Source organism: Cottoperca gobio, chromosome 6 (genome assembly GCF_900634415.1).
Source record: "Cottoperca gobio chromosome 6, fCotGob3.1, whole genome shotgun sequence".
Lineage (NCBI taxonomy): Eukaryota > Metazoa > Chordata > Actinopteri > Perciformes > Bovichtidae > Cottoperca > Cottoperca gobio.
The window spans coordinates 4644506-4660442 of NC_041360.1; the positions used below are offsets into that span (position 1 = coordinate 4644506).

At 41.3% G+C, this 15937-nt stretch overlaps 1 protein-coding gene across 1 annotated transcript; it reads right to left on the minus strand.

Annotated features, from left to right (window-relative positions):
- Window positions 1-1825: 1825 nt before the first annotated feature.
- On the minus strand, window positions 1826-14043 carry csnk2a2b (casein kinase 2, alpha prime polypeptide b). The gene is made up of 12 exons (XM_029433781.1): window positions 12932-14043; window positions 12412-12523; window positions 11390-11491; window positions 8084-8134; window positions 7877-7936; window positions 7391-7474; window positions 6378-6488; window positions 5727-5828; window positions 5126-5226; window positions 3395-3543; window positions 2903-2986; window positions 1826-2515 (listed from the first exon to the last, which is right to left on the minus strand). The coding sequence occupies exons 1-11, from the start codon at window positions 13033-13035 to the stop codon at window positions 2910-2912; spliced, it is 1053 nt and encodes a 350-aa protein (XP_029289641.1). The 5' UTR covers window positions 13036-14043; the 3' UTR covers window positions 1826-2515; window positions 2903-2909.
- Between the last annotated feature and the right edge of the window lie 1894 nt (window positions 14044-15937).

A 15937-nucleotide genomic window follows, 5' to 3' on the forward strand; every position in this document is an offset into this window, starting at 1 on the left:
ACAGACATGTGATAATACGTATTATAGTGAAATGACCATTTTCCCAGTTTAGAAATATTGCTACTCAGTGTTCCTGCTTTAATATAACATACAGGAATAGTTTGGTGAATGATCTAAAGTAATACTACTAAACTGCAGCACTGCTATCTGTCACACTGGAAGGGACACTTTTCAAAATGATATTACAGATTCTTAGATTGATTCATGCATCTTCCTGCCTCCCCACAAGAATCCAACATGACAGAGCTACAGAGGAGCTGAAGAGAAGAAGGGCAGAAAATCGCCAGATCCAGGTGTGCAAAGCTTGTCTCGACATACCCCAGAAGACTGTTAATTACTTCAACAGCAGTACTGAGTTAAGGGTCTGAATCCCTGTCAATGTGATACTTCAGTGCTTTTTTTCTTTTATATAAAAAAAAAATAATAATAATAAAAAGGTACAATGTGTAAAGCCTGGACACATGCTCAAAACAAATAGGGGCCAGCATTTCACCTCTACTCCTGGGTCCATACGATCTAAAGCATCTTCAGTTGTAAGAGCAGGGCAATAATATGAAAATTCAACCAAATGGCAGAAAGCGGATCAAAATAACTTATCTTATAATCTTCATGTGGCATCGGCCTATAGTTTACGCTGTGCCACTATTCAATGCAATGAGAATGGCTCGCCTAGCACAAACGCTAAAAAGGTTCTCTCTTCCAGCTTTATTCATGACTATGAGGCCCACTGAATATATATAGTTGTGTTTCTCCCTCTGACCCTCCCGGGAGTTTCTGTTCAGTCCATAGCTTCACATTGTGATGGCGTTGTAGATTTATTTTAATAAAAATAAATTAAACTGTCGTCTCATGGACAGTTTTACAAATATAACACATCCATGGATCAAAAAGTCCATAATTGACCTGGTTTGCAGATTTCTTACTGCAATACCGTGACTTGCCACGGGGCAACATTGGATGCTAGGCCGTGTCCATGTCTTATTATACATCCATGGTATTGGCCAGCCCTCGTTGCAGCTCTACTTCTTCGTCCTCTTATGTTGTACTGAGGGCCGACTGGACGTTACAGTGACTCACTATCGCCTCTCGCTCCAAGTGGTATTACAAGACAGGACGGAGTGGGGCTAGTCAGTTAGCATGCTAACTTCAGCAACATTGCCTTACACATTGAACCTTTAAATACATTTGCAAAAACTTCTAAAATCCTTTCATCATTATGGGGTATTGAGTTTCAATACAAGTTATATTTTTGTTGAAACTGATTGAAGGTGTTGAATCAACTGTAGTTTGCTGAACTGTATTGTCATACATTAAAGTGTTTCTGTTATTTAGTCTACCCTTATTTATGATGAATGGTGTGGTTACAATAGAAATGCCTCTAACAATAATGAACAACACAGAACAGTGAACAAATTACATATTCGATGACTACGAAAAGTTGAACTCAACGAAGCAATTTGTAACGGCAATATGATTCGTAATGTCTGAAACAAATGTTATTAAGTATAATTACCGGTTTTAATCAGCAAGTCTGTTTGTTTTTGACTTCTGACGATAATCGGTTCCCAGAAAAATCCTCGTAAACGATGAACAGATGAAAGAATCGTAACCAGGAGAAGCTGACCGCAATGGTGGTGAAGACAGCAACTCCCATGATCCCAAGCTACTTCACGACATCACTAAACTTCACAAATCAAATTTAGATATTGTGTTTTTCTTAGAAACCCGTCTCACAGGCTGTGTAAACATGTTTATCCCTCAAATCAGAAACATGTCAGACACCTACAGAAAGCAACGAGCAATAACTCACTCGACACAGGCAGACTTCATCTAAATAAAAATCATTTATTTTTCATTAATATTATTATCATCATCATCATCATCATCATCATCATCATCATCATCATCATCATCATCATCATTCTTCTATCTAGAGTCCACCATGCCACTTTCAGAACTGGAGTAGTGCTAAGACGTCTGTCTGTCTGTTGGGGTACAGGATGGGGAGGAGGGGGGCAGACAGACGGATGAACAGGTCGGGAGGGGGGGAGGACTTGTACAGGCTCACTGCTCCGGTTCATTCTCCATGCTGATGCAAACAAAGAGGGGACGATATAAAGGAGGGACGACAGAGAGGAGGGACTGAATTGTCTTTAAAAGTAGTTTGTCCTTGTTGACCTACATGAGACTGAGCTGGGAGGAAAAAGACGATTTGGGGGACGATGGGGGGGGGAGCAGCTTCTAGCTCATTGGTCAGGCTGCTGGACAAGAACCAGGACAAGCCAATCACAGACTGATACAGAGGAGGAGGGTGTATGTATACGTGTCTGCATGTGTGTTTGTATAGAGGTGAGCTTGCATCAATGTGTGTGTGTATATAGATGTGTGTATCCGTATGCACATATCTGTGAGTGTAACTGCTCAGAGTCACTTTGATCCATTGTCACTGTACACTTGTCAAAGTTACTGTCACAACCGGGTACAAAGCTGAGGTAACAAACATCTTCTTCCACTTCTGTAGAGAGGAGGAAAGACAAGAGGGGACATATTTACAGAAACTATGACATTTAACAGACTTTCCAGTCACCACTCTTAGTCTTAGAGATACTCCTACAGCGTATTACAGAGCCGGGAGAGGTGGGTAATATTCAGAGGGAAAAAACTCTGAATTCGAGATTAAAGTCTTACATATATGAGAAACAACTCAAACATTATGAGATTATAAAGTAATAAATTAGCAAGAAAAGAATCAGAACTTCTGACAATCAAGTTGCAAATTCTCGCAAATTTATGACTTAATAACCAAGTTTCTTTTCTCGTGAATTTATGACTTTAACCTTTAGATATTACCCCCCTCCTCTCCCCCGGCTATGTAATCATGAAGAATCTTTCAAACTGCTACCTGTGTTTCATCGCGCTGTAGTGTTGCCGCTGGATACCATGTTGTTGTCAGAGTTTGCCAGAGACTGCTCCTTTATTACTGGGTCTGCAGGAGGAGAGAGGAACAACACTGAAGCTCATGCTACTTGGAGTTTAGGACTATTTTTAAAGAGAGGACAAACTGTTGTTATGGAGGAACGGACAGAATGATGGTTGGGATGTTACACACGTCCTGCGTCTTTACATTTATGATGACACTGACGTGAGCGCTCAACGTTCTGGAACCAACACAAGTGGGATTTTATGCTGCGCTTACCTGAGGCGTCAACTTTACACTTCAATAAACGATCCAACTTAAGTTCAGCTCGTGCTACAGACTGCAAGTACTGTCAGGTCTTTAATCTAAATGCTACAAATCCCTACCAGCATCCCTGTGTGTGTGTGTGTGTGTGTGTGTGTGTGTGTGTGTGTGTGTGTGTGTGTGTGTGTGTGTGTGTGTGTGTGTGTTGCTTACAGAAGTAGGGGTGCTCCATGGCCTCTGTGGCAGTCAGTCTCTGTTGGTGATCGTAGCGTAGCAGCTTGTCCAGAAGGTCCAGAGCTTCAGGACTCACCAGGTGCTGGTTCTCCGTCTGCACAAACTGTTCCCAGCGCTTCCTGCTCTGCCTGCAGGCACACAGCACAACACCTGCTGATAGTGCTGCTACTAACAACCACATTACTTGACACACCGACATGAGCTCCTGTACTCTGGTTTGCTTTTTTTGTATTTTGTCCATTATATCCATACAACACCAACATTTATTGTGCAACTGCAAAGTGTGTTTTTATCCGATTAGCACATTAAGTATTTAATCTCTTCAAGGGATGGTGTTAGCTACAGAACAGGAACCCCTTGAAGTGGCAGGCAATCATTTTCTCACATAAAGTATTGTTGGCTGCTCGAGTCAATTTATGTCATGTTGAGAAAATGAGCAAAAAACAGAAAAACTTGAGGATCAACATTTATTCCTACAGCTGAGCTGTGAGCAATAAAGCAGCAGTGAGCAGGGGCCTTTTCTTACCAGTGACACACAACTAAATGGTTTCATGTACAGTTTCTGGCCACTTGTGGCGCTAGAGAGCAATAGTTTGGATTAGGAGGTCCCTGCTTTGTGTGAAGGTGAGCACATTTCTGCAGTCTCACACTGATCCACTGAGCAATAGTTGGTGGCAAAAATGCACCAAGAAACATAATGTAAATAAAAAAGCTAGCTGATATAAACGTGGAAGTGAACAACATGGGTTTAAAATAAAGATAAAAGTGTAAAAGGGAATTGCATTTTAAATGTTTGTTAGGCTTCAAGGATGTTGTTTTGATGTGATGCGGGACAAATTCACAAAAGGACTGTGTGGCTGCTAAACCTGCACATATAAGACAAAAAGAACCCGCAGAGTGTTAAACGCACACCTAACTGCGCTGCCAAGCAAATAGCGTCTCGCTGCTCCTGTGCTATTTGCACTTTTTGGAATTAGGTACTATGCAGATATTTGGTGCAAAATTGTGCAAATGAGCCTCAAAACTTTATGGGCATGTTTGCGCTGCAATACCATTTGTGCAAAAATATTTTGTAAATCGGACCTTGAAACGGGGCAGATAGTGGTTGCAAGTGCAATCCATTCTTTGTGAATATGCCGATATTTTCCAGAAAACTCGACAGGGTGACTCTAAGAGCCTGTTACTGCATCGCTCCAGATGGTGGCAAAAACATTTCTCTCCAAATTCCCCCACAGCACATAAAATAAGAGCTGCAGTGGAAAAAGGTGAACTCATGTTTGCAACTACCACTGTGATGCAGTTTAAACGCAGCAGGCAGTAGAACGATGGGAAGTTAAATGAGGACTGTCTGGATGCCTTCAACAGACTTTATAATGAAGTTTCTTTTTCCAGTTAAAACACTTTATTTTACTGTATTAAGGATGATTTCAAATGCCATTTTATTAGTCTTTGCTGGGAGTGTTACAATATTTCCTGATAGCTACTACTGCGGTTGAGTGGGAGTTAGAGGAGGACATATGCAACACTATTAAATGATCTCTTTCAGTATGTTCCTCAAGGACGTCAGCAGGGCAGAGGCTCTTCTGATATTCGTACCACGTCACTTTGCTGCCTGTATGTGATTTGGCTTCTACACTACATTCAGCTCCTGTATGTCACTATAAGTGGAGAGTGATGGGAATCCCAGAGGCAAAGTCAGAGTGGACTTACTGTCCCAGCAGGTCTTTGAAGCGCGGGTCCAGCTCAATGTGGTATTTACGCAGGTAGCCGAACAGCTCGTCTGTCCCCAGCACCTTGGCAATTCGCACCAACTACAAAACACAACACACAAACTCTGTGTACCAATATAAAGACGTCTTTGTCACATCCAACCATTGACAAATGTCAAGATGATCGTTAGCCTCCAGGTTAAATCATGTTGTTAGTTTGACTGTCTTCTCTCTGATCGACCTGCATTTGTTTTTTCACACATTCTACTCTCTTGTGAGAAACTCTCAAAGCTCTAGCTGTGTGTGTGCGTAACGACAGCGCCCTCTGCTTGTTACTACGGCTGGCGCTTGATAGTGAAGCACCACAGAGAACATCCGATAACAATCCAGTATACAAATACAGGTCATCTCCATTACATGTTGGGGACATCCTGTCTGACAGACGCAGGATGGCCCGTGGGTGCAGAGAAGCAAGGCAGACGTTTGGATTTTTTTCTTGTGTTTTTCAGTGTGTGTGCAGAAAATCATTAATCAGCTGCTTCGACATGAACACGCTGCTGTTGTGTAGGTGTGTAGCAGCTGCACGTGTGTGTCAGTCGCACCTGGTCATAGTTGTCTTGTCCATGGAAGAAGGGCTCTTTCTGAAAAATCATACTGGCCAGCATACAGCCCAGGCTCCACATATCTAGACTGTAATCGTACATCTGAAACACAAAATCATCAAACAGCACTGCCGATGATGAGAACACAGACATCAGAATTATCCATGTGTGCTGACAACATGTTCTCAAATATGTGTAGGGCTGTATGAGACTTCAGTCATGACGTTGACATTAGAATAAAACATTTATTATTGGCATGTCTAGTCCAGCGGTGGCTGCGCAGGATTGTTTCACGCCCGTGTGATCCAAACATTTCTAAAAACTCAAAACAGTTTGCTCCCTTTCCACACACTAAAGGAGGCGCTGACGAGTTATATTCATTAAAGGAAAGTGATTTATAAAAAAACATATATTTAACTCAATCCGATGAATCCGCTTTTTATTGGGGTGATGACGTCATAAAATATGATGACAGTTGAAGCTTCATTCAAAAACCTAAATAGAAGCTTCCAGTGTGAAAAAACCTTTGGTGCAGCCCTACATACGCGTGACTGGCTTTAAAAAATGCACATGTGTATCAGCTCGGTCGGTATGTCTGTTTTTCTCGTGTATCTCTCGTGTGGGCTGGTTCAAGGTGTGTGTGAGTGTTACCTGGTAGTCCACCAGGAGTTCTGGGCCTTTGAAGTATCGAGAGGCCACTCTGACGTTGTACTCCTGGGACGGGTGGTAGAACTCTGCCAATCCCCAGTCTATAAGGCGTAGCTGTGGAAAACACAATATATCCTCATTTACCTTCACAGCTATTATTGAAAGGTCCATTATAGTATCAAAGTGTGTGTATATATGTGTATGTGTATGTATATATATATATATATATATATATATATATATATATATATATATATATACATATATATATATATATATACACATATATATATATATATATACATATATATATATATATACACATATATATATATATATATATATATATATACATATATATATATATATATATATATATATATATATATATATATATATATATATATATATATATATATATATAAAACTAACGATCATTTTCATTATCGATTAAACCACAGATTATTTTCTATATTAATCGATTAAATCCCTTGGTCTATAAAATGTCAGAAAATAGTGACAAATGTGCATCCCAGTTTCTCAAAGTCCAAGGTGTCTTTAAAAGTCTTGTTTTGTCAGTCCAAAACCCAGATATTCACTCAAATATCACACAAATCAGAGGAAAGCATGAAATCTCCATGTTTAACGAGTCACTGATTATCAAAATAGTCTGCAAATAGTGTTCTGTTTATTTCAGCTCTAACAGTGTTGCAACAGTCCAACCCAACACATATTTATTTAGATAGAAATGACATCTGCTGTTATTTTGCGGATCTCACTCCGTCTGTACACAGTACAGAGACACGGTGTGTATAAAAACCTAAAGCGTTACTAACCAACAACAAGTAATTTTCAAACCGGGGACAGTATAAAAAAAGAGGAATGAACAGATGAAAAGCCAGAGAGAAAATAAAGAGTGAGTGTTCGAGGGGGACTGAAATAGCACGGTGAGATAATATTCAGAGTGTGTGTGGGTGTGTGAAGAAAGACATAGGACTATATAGGGAACCACCTACCTTTCTCAACTGGTGGTCGATCATCACATTGTGCGGTTTGACGTCACGGTGCATGATTCCCATACTGTGACAGTAGTCCAGAGCCTGACAGACAGACAGACAGACAGACAGGCAGACAGACAGGCAGGCAGGCAGACAGGCAGGCAGACAGGCAGGCAGACAGGCAGGCAGACAGACAGAGAGACAGACAGAGAGACAGACAGACAGAGAGACAGACAGACAGAGAGACAGACAGACAGAGAGACAGACAGAGAGACAGACAGAGAGACAGACAGACAGAGACAGACAGACAGACAGAGAGACAGACAGACAGACAGACAGAGAGACACACAGACAGACAGACAGACAGGCGTTATATCAGAGCAAACAAAGATATAAATATTTGTGTACAGTTTTTTTTATTCCCAGGAAACTTGTCACAAATAGAGAAATGTGGGAAAATGTCTTAATTATTATTCAACATTTAAAAAAAGGCAAAAGCCTCACCTTCAGTAGTTCATACATATAGAAACGGATATCATAATCTGTCAACTTCTGGTACAACTCCTGCAGGGAAACACAAATTGACATTAGTTTAAGGAAAAAGCTGACGCCCCCTGCACCGCTCGTCCCCAACTGATGAAGACACTAAAACATGTAGACATGATGGCCCCCCAGAAGAAGAAGCATGCGGAAGAGAGGTGAGCATTGTACCTTGAAGTCTGTGTTATTGATGCATTCAAAGACGAGCGCTGGAGTTCTGGACTGCACAGCCACCACAGAGAGACAGAGAGGGAATCAGTCAAAGACAAGAATGAAAACAGAGCAGTTCTGATTCAGTCACCTGATTAAACACAGATTTGACAACATTCAACTGAATTACTAACTTGCTGCAAGTGAACTGGACACAAACCTGACCTGTAGTAAAATGATACACATCATGCTGCCGTCCAAAAAATCTAAATCTAATTTTGAAACCTGATCCCAAACAAAAGGACCCTGCATGGTTCCCCCACTGCACTGAAGATGCTCTTGCTATGTGTTTTGTTGTTTTCTGGCTTTATTTATTTAATGTATGCATGGTTGTATGGAAGTGTTTGGTTGTATTTGTGAATGTCGATGTATGAGTATATATGTAAAGGTGTGTATACAACTAAATGTATAATTTAATTACAAATGTTATGATGTACAATCACGTACAGATATATTTCTATTTGTTATTATTAATGTATATATAATGTAAAAAGTTCTAACTGTGAGCATGATTGCTAATAAACTCAAACTATATAGTGTGTTAGATATTCAGTCTGGTTTACAGCTCGGTCATAAAAAAGGCACAATGAGTAGGATTTTCCTAAAAAACAAAGTATAGATTTATACAAAAATAATCCCTCTCAATCATCACTTATGTGTGTGGAAAGTGTGTGTGGGAAGTGTGTGTGGGAAGTGTGTGTGTATCTGCAGAGACTGTGCAGCCCTTTGTCCGGATTTGATCTTTTCTTTTCATTTAGCCGTGTTAGGGACGACTCTGGGTGCCAACCTCCAACTAAAACGTAGCAACCAGGTGCCAGATCGTAAGCACAGATCCAAGGGGAAGCTACGAAAATGGAAACAGAGCTGAAAAATCCCCGCAAATACAGCAAGGGGAAACGCCAAGCGGACAAAGCTTGTTCCAAAACTAGAGTGAATCAGGGGTCGGCATGTGACAGATGTAAGGTAGCTGTTTGGGATCAATAAAAGTAATCGGAGAAAAAGAAAATCAGTCAAGAATTAGTCGACTTGATATGTTGATTTCTCATATGAACTCTTAATCGCTTAGCTGGAACAGAATAAAGGAGACTTCCGTAGAGAAATACATTTAAATTAGGGCTGTCGAATTAACGCGTTCATTTCGATTAATTAATCACAGAAAGAATAACGCAACAAAAATATTAACGCAGATTAATCACGCTCCTAGATGCCCCTGACTTTTTCTCTGACAGCAACCCCCCCCCCCCCAACAATTTATATTGATATATGCGATTAATTAATCACAAAGCTTGCAAATAATTAGATTTAAAAAATGTAATTGCTTGACAGCCCTAATTTAAATGCAAGAATATACTGTGAACATTGGGGATGCAGAGATGCATTACCTTAACAGGGCTGGAGATGAAATTCCTTCCACTTAAAGTTAAAGGTACCCTTTGGAGTTTTTGACCACGTAGTGTTATGGAGCAATGTTTTTGTGAGTGCATGGCGACGCAAAACAACCCTGTCACCAGTTTGAGTAATGTGCCAACAAAGTAGAGAAATGCAAGATGGATGAAAACGATGCAGAATGAAATATATATATATATATATATATATATATATATATATATATATATATATATATATATATATATATATATATATATATATATTATTTTTTATTGCAAAAAAATGTAATTAATGGAGGAAGCAAATGCATTTCAGCATGTTTGTTCGACCTTAAGGATACACACAATGTGTTGTGGTGGGAAACACTGACAGTAAACAGCGTGATGTGGTGATGTGTTATATCCTCAAGATATTTTACACATTAAAGAACGATCCCAGTCAGTCCCATGCAGTGAGCTTTACAGATTTTAAGTTTGAGACTTCCAGGACCCTGAATCAGTGTTCATTTCATTCATGAAAACTACGACTAAATGTGTTCCTCAACAAGACTGTTTACCATGACTAAGACGAGTCGATGGTGAGATGGCAGCGACGTCATTCAACTCTAACTTTGACTATATCAACATGCAATATTTTTTACAAAAAAAGACTAGAGTAAAATGTAGTTTAAAAAAATGTAAACTACCAAAACTCTATTTTTTCCATTGACAAACAAAGAGCAGACCAAATATTAGACATTCATTCTTTCAATGCAGCAGTTTTGTGTCCCGGCAGCAAACACCGAGCACAGTCACACACGCACTGCAACCCTGAGATCATCCATCACACCCGAGGAGCTGAATGTGAGAACGCAAATGTCCAAATCATTTGAACCGGACATCAACCGACTTTACCCCGGCAGCTCCCTGCTGCAAAGTCTGTGTACGGTCCGATTGAACCCCCGTCTGAATAGAGCCGCTCATAGTCTGGGGCGGTCATGGCGAGGGAGTGGGCGTGTCGATGACATTGCCATGCGAAAATAAAAACAACCGAGGGTGAAGAAGAGGGATCATTTACACAAAGACACCAACTCATATGTCTAACTGGAGACGAGGAGATTCAGGAATTGTCTGTCAGTAAGGTCGGACGCTGAAATCGTCACACAAATTCAAAGAACTGCAAGAGACTCAGTTGCTCATAGTGTGGTGTATCCGCATCATGTCCTGCCTCCTGTACGCTCCACCCACACGCCACCCCTCGCCTAAACCAGTGTGTGAAAGGAAAACTCTCAATAATGTCCAGACATGATTCTCCAGACATTAGCCGGAGTTCATATGAGAAAACAGCTTTACTTCCTTAAGTCGACGTTAACAATGAAGACAACAGAAAGAAAAGGAGATATCTTGTCGAGACTAGATTGGCTGAAATGTTCGATATAATCTGATCTGACAAAACGACAATGCAATGTTTTCATTCACTAAAACTATACTAAAATAGTACGGTTAAAAAACTAAGATAAGAACAACATGCCCAGACTTTTAGTCAACTAAAACACGGTGAGGTGGACTAAATATAATACAAACTAACAAGGATATTTGACACAGGACTAAAACTACATTTCTAAAAATAGCTGACAAAATAACACTACCCTGACTTCAGGGATTGGATTTGGTATTGGTAAAAAGAAAAGGTCAGATCAGTGCATGCCTAAATGTCATGTCCTTATAGGAGTTATTAAAGCAAACACAGCCGAGAAATCAGGGCACCAAATAAAGAAAGATAACTAACGTCTGAAAACAGCCAACATAAAATCCTTTTACCAGGATTCTTAGCATTTGATATCTCTCAGTCCAGCCCTCTCCATTATAAAAAGGACAGACATGGACTCCGTCAGCTCACCACTGGGTCTTTGACTGTGTCCACCAGCCGGATGATGTTAGTCCCTCCTCGCAGGTTCTCCAGGATCTTGATCTCTCGCTTGATCTTCTTCTTCTTGACCGGCTAATTCCGTAGGAAACCAAACAAGGCAAACAAAGACGGTCGTTTAGAAGTGAGGTCTTAGGGTAGAACAAGAAAACAAGCAAAGAAGTCGGTCCACGTGCTCTTCCTGCTGATCGCGCTCGCTGTGTCGCTGCTGCTGCATTCCAGTCTGTCAATCTTTGTACAGAACATTTAGTGGGTTTGATGTTTGCACTTCAATGACTGACAGATCATTTGACTCTGGCCGTTGTTAATGACAATGTTACTAACAGGCATCCTCCGCTGTCACCTGCATCACCATGACACCAGCTCCAAGCATTAGCCATCCTACTGTTATTAAAGGCTTTATATTGTCTGGTGGCAAAACACATATACATATGATTATTACGTAGACTGGTGTTCTGAGCGGACGGAAAGCTTTACTGTTCATTATGGAGGACAACAATTTACTAATTTTTCAATAAACATTTATAAATTAATCTAATATTTGCCAGGCAGAAGCTAAACACCAACTTTTTCATTTTTCCACTGGATTTCATGGAAAATCAAAAGAAAATGTATCTTCAATTATTATAATCATTTCATTCATTGTCCAAAAACATTTGATGGCAACAGGCTCTCAAAATTGAGAATGTTCCCTTAAAATGGCATTGAACATAAACCCAATACATTTGTATTTTGGACTGTTGGTCAGACAAAATCAGACATCTGATAACTTTGGGCTCTCGGAAATTGTGACGGAAATGTGTCACTTTTTTGACATATTATAGACCAAACAATTAATTGAATAATCGAAAATATATTCAGTAGATTAATCGCTGATGAAAATAAATATTGTTAGTTGCAGCCCTGGATTGGACTGTCATTTAGCCTAAACCAGAACATATCTGGAAATATCCAACATTTAGACATCCAGCACTCGAGGAGCTCGAACTGCTCACCTTCAGGATCTTGACCACCACCTTCTCATTGTTGGTGATGTTGATGGCCTCGAACACTTCGCTGTACTTCCCTCTGCCCAGCTTTCGAACCAGCTGGTAGTCCTCCTGGTTGCTATAGGGACAGACACAGAAACAGTGCAGAGCTTGTGTGAAAGAGAGAAGAATATGTCCTGCTTCAGCATACAATTAAGTCAGTGTGTGTCAAGTGTTCTTGTGACTGCGATGAAGCCTAGCCTCTGGGAATGGAGTGATTTCTGGTTGCGATCTCAAGACAGAGGTTACTCAAGTCAGCACAGGGTGAACACGGGGGCAGAGATGGAGATGTGTCAGACAGTGCAGAGCAGCAGGGTAGTGGGCTGGGAGACCATCATAGTGTCATCACACCATCACAGATACATGTATAATAGACATCTGCCACACATTCCTTATTCTTCTTCCACACATGCAAACACGCCCATTAACTGCTCTGGACAGACATCACGTGCAGACAATTAGAGCAAGTAAATAGAAATGTCCTCACTTCCAGTTGGGTACGTGGGCCTCGTAGTCCCAGTACTCCCGGCTCTTCAGTGTATTGACGTCTGCGTACACACGGGACTTGCTACCAGCCACCGGACCCGGCATGACGAGACCCGCGGCTCGGGCACTGTGGTGCGTGTGTCACGGAGATCTGCTGGGGCGGGGGGTTGGGGGTCAGGGACAAACTGGAGGGGGTTGTAGGGGAGAGACCGGTAACTGGATTTGCTGACTGTGCGTGTGTGAAGTAGAAGAGGTCAGCCAGCTAGCTTCACTCTGCAGCCAGACTGAGAGAAAAGGGAGACAGGGATGGAGAGAACCGCCGGGGGGTCGCAGCAATCAGTGCCCGCCGAGCAGCGCTCCTCGGTTGGATTGTCAGAAGCAGCAGAGCCGATGTCGGTGAGGCTCGGGAGGAGGCTGATCAGAGTCGGGGTGATAGTGCAGCTGAGGTTACACACGGGCGGGGAGGCATCGGGATGTTGAGGTAGAGAAAACAGACCCCTAAAAGGCCACGGAGGAGGAGGAAAGGGGTCGGTGATCTAAATATCACGGGTTAAAACTCTGAAGCAACTGTCGTTGCGGGCCCTAAATCCGAAATGTTAAGGATGGAAACTGGTTCGCTTCCTGCGCTAGCCGGTCGGGGAGGGGGGATTGCCTCGGTGGTCCGGTGTTAGCTATCAATCAACTGTTGATGAGACGGATCGGTAGCGGAGGTCGGCCGGAGGGAGAGGGGATGGAGCAGCAGAGAGATCGATGTTGTTAGCTAACGTTAGCCAGCGATGCTACTTCAGCGCGTAGATGTCGCACCGACGGGGAGCGCTCGGCGCCGTGCACCACCATCGGCGGAGCCCGCGTCATGTGCGACCGGCTGTGCGGGGAAGCAGCGCCTCAGGGGCCCGGTGCCAGACGCCGACGGAGGGCCCGGGATTCAGGGGTTTCTTCTGCAGCCACAGACCTCCCCGGTCGAAAGCGCAGGGAAGGGAAGCGGATTGCGATTGAAGAGGAGCGAGAGAGCCGCCCGGATGTGAAGCCGCTGGCTGCCGGGGTGAAGATGAGGGATGTGATGTTGGACTGAGCAGCTGGGACACAGCGCCCCTTAGTGAGGAGGATGTGATGGAGGGGCAAAGACTGAAGGCTTTTCTGTCAAAGATTACACTATTTATTCCAACAGTATAAAAAGTAATTAAAATATTGTCCTCCTTCACTAGCTGCAACATCAAAATGTAATCAGTAATAATAATTATATTACAATGATATAAACATATAAGGGGCTGCTCATCCTTTATGAGTACACTTACTTTGATCATTAGTGTGTTTAGTAACTTTGTTTCAGACATGTTACGGTGTTTTTTCTCAACTAATTAATACATATATTAGAATCTTTTTAGAAAAATGTCAAGAACTCTATATATTTCAATAATGTATTTCCTGCTTAAATAATCTCATGACTCGTGTACGTTTATAAATGAAAAAAGATTTTATTTGTTAGTGCTGTGTAATTGAATGCTACATACATACAGATAATCTTAGCATGAATGTACACATACTATACATCGCCACAAAGTTTTTTTTCAACATCATTCACATATACTACAGTTTACAATTTGAAAAAGTTATAGGAGGGAACAGTGCTGTGAGGAGAGGAGCACTGGTTCCCAGGGACAGAACACAGGAACTAACACAGCAAGCATGCAGAGAGTGAGAGACACCAGGGTCTGACGGGTTCATTTATTGGAACTGAAACAGAGAGGATGGTGGGAGGGGTAAAATTATTATTTTTCCATTGAAACACCAGTTAAAATGCAGAGGGGTGGATTTATTGAATTTGTGCTTATGCAGGAGGTGTTACTCTCCTTTCCCTGACTATGTGTTGGATATGGGATGGAATTTTTAAACCCAGAATGGATCAAGATGTAACAAGTGCAGTTCTTCCTTTCACTTTGCAGTATTCCTCACTGTCCATTAAAGTTCCACCTGAAGAGCACTCTATTACACACAGGACACATTTATTATGCACATCTGCACCAATTAAGTCCTTGAGCCCTTGTACTTCTTGGCAAATATGAACCCACCCTTATTGATTACTGATGTGTTTGTGTTGTATTATTCAACTTTACACCACCACCCCGCAGACTTCTTTGTGTAGAGTTTCTTCTGTGATTTGGCTTTAGAAACAATTCTACATTGTGTAAGCCGAGTACAACTCTGGCAGACGTGTAAAACATTTTTTTTTACAGCCAACTTTCTCCCAAGGCCCTGGTCTCTCCATCGAGGAATATAGATTTTCATATCAATTTAAAGATTAAAAAAAAGAAAACATACAAACATGTGAAACCATAAAAAGAAACAAAGTACTTCTTTAAGTCTAGGTTGTTCTCAGTCTTATAATGCCAGATTCAGAAAATAAAATACGATGGTGGATGAAACCAACCATCTGACCTTGCATGATGACGATGATGATGAAGGGCAGAGGCCTTGTTTTAGGGCTAAAGCAAAACGAAAAGAATTGCAAGCCAGAATTTAAAGAAATGTTACTTCCATCTCCTTGGACTCCTCCGTTTGTATTCAATACTTTTCAATACTGCACCCAAACCATGAATGAACAGTGAGAGGGGGAACCGCTCTGCAGATGAAAAGCAACCACGGCGATCACAGATGACATGTAAACCAATTTGTTCTCCGGGCTTCTTAAGCACAACTACAATCTCATAGCATTCAAAGAGGAGGAAGGTGTCATTCAATCTGGTAGAAATTATATATATATATATATATATATATATATATATATATATATATATATATATATATAAATAAATAAAAACTAAACAAAAAAGGCTGCTGAAACATTTCTAATACAATTCTCTACAGTCTGAATTTCCCTGTTTGACAGAATACTGTTTACATTCACACACTCAGACTCACACACATGCAGAGTCCTCTTTGAGATTCCCTGCAACATACCGATACAATCACTACATGGACTACAAAAAGAACAAAAGAGCATTTTTCA

What these genes read in the sequence shown, in the direction of transcription:
- csnk2a2b (XM_029433781.1), bottom strand. Translation starts at nt 13,035, where the DNA reads ATGCCGGGTCCGGTGGCTGGTAGCAAGTCCCGTGTGTACGCAGACGTC. An exon ending in GCCCACGTACCCAACTGGAA is followed by an intron (nt 12,524 to 12,931) that starts GTGAGGACATTT and finishes CTGTCCCTATAG; the next exon opens with CAACCAGGAGGACTACCAGC. An exon ending in TCGACCACCAGTTGAGAAAG is followed by an intron (nt 6,489 to 7,390) that starts GTAGGTGGTTCC and finishes TGTTTTCCACAG; the next exon opens with CTACGCCTTATAGACTGGGG.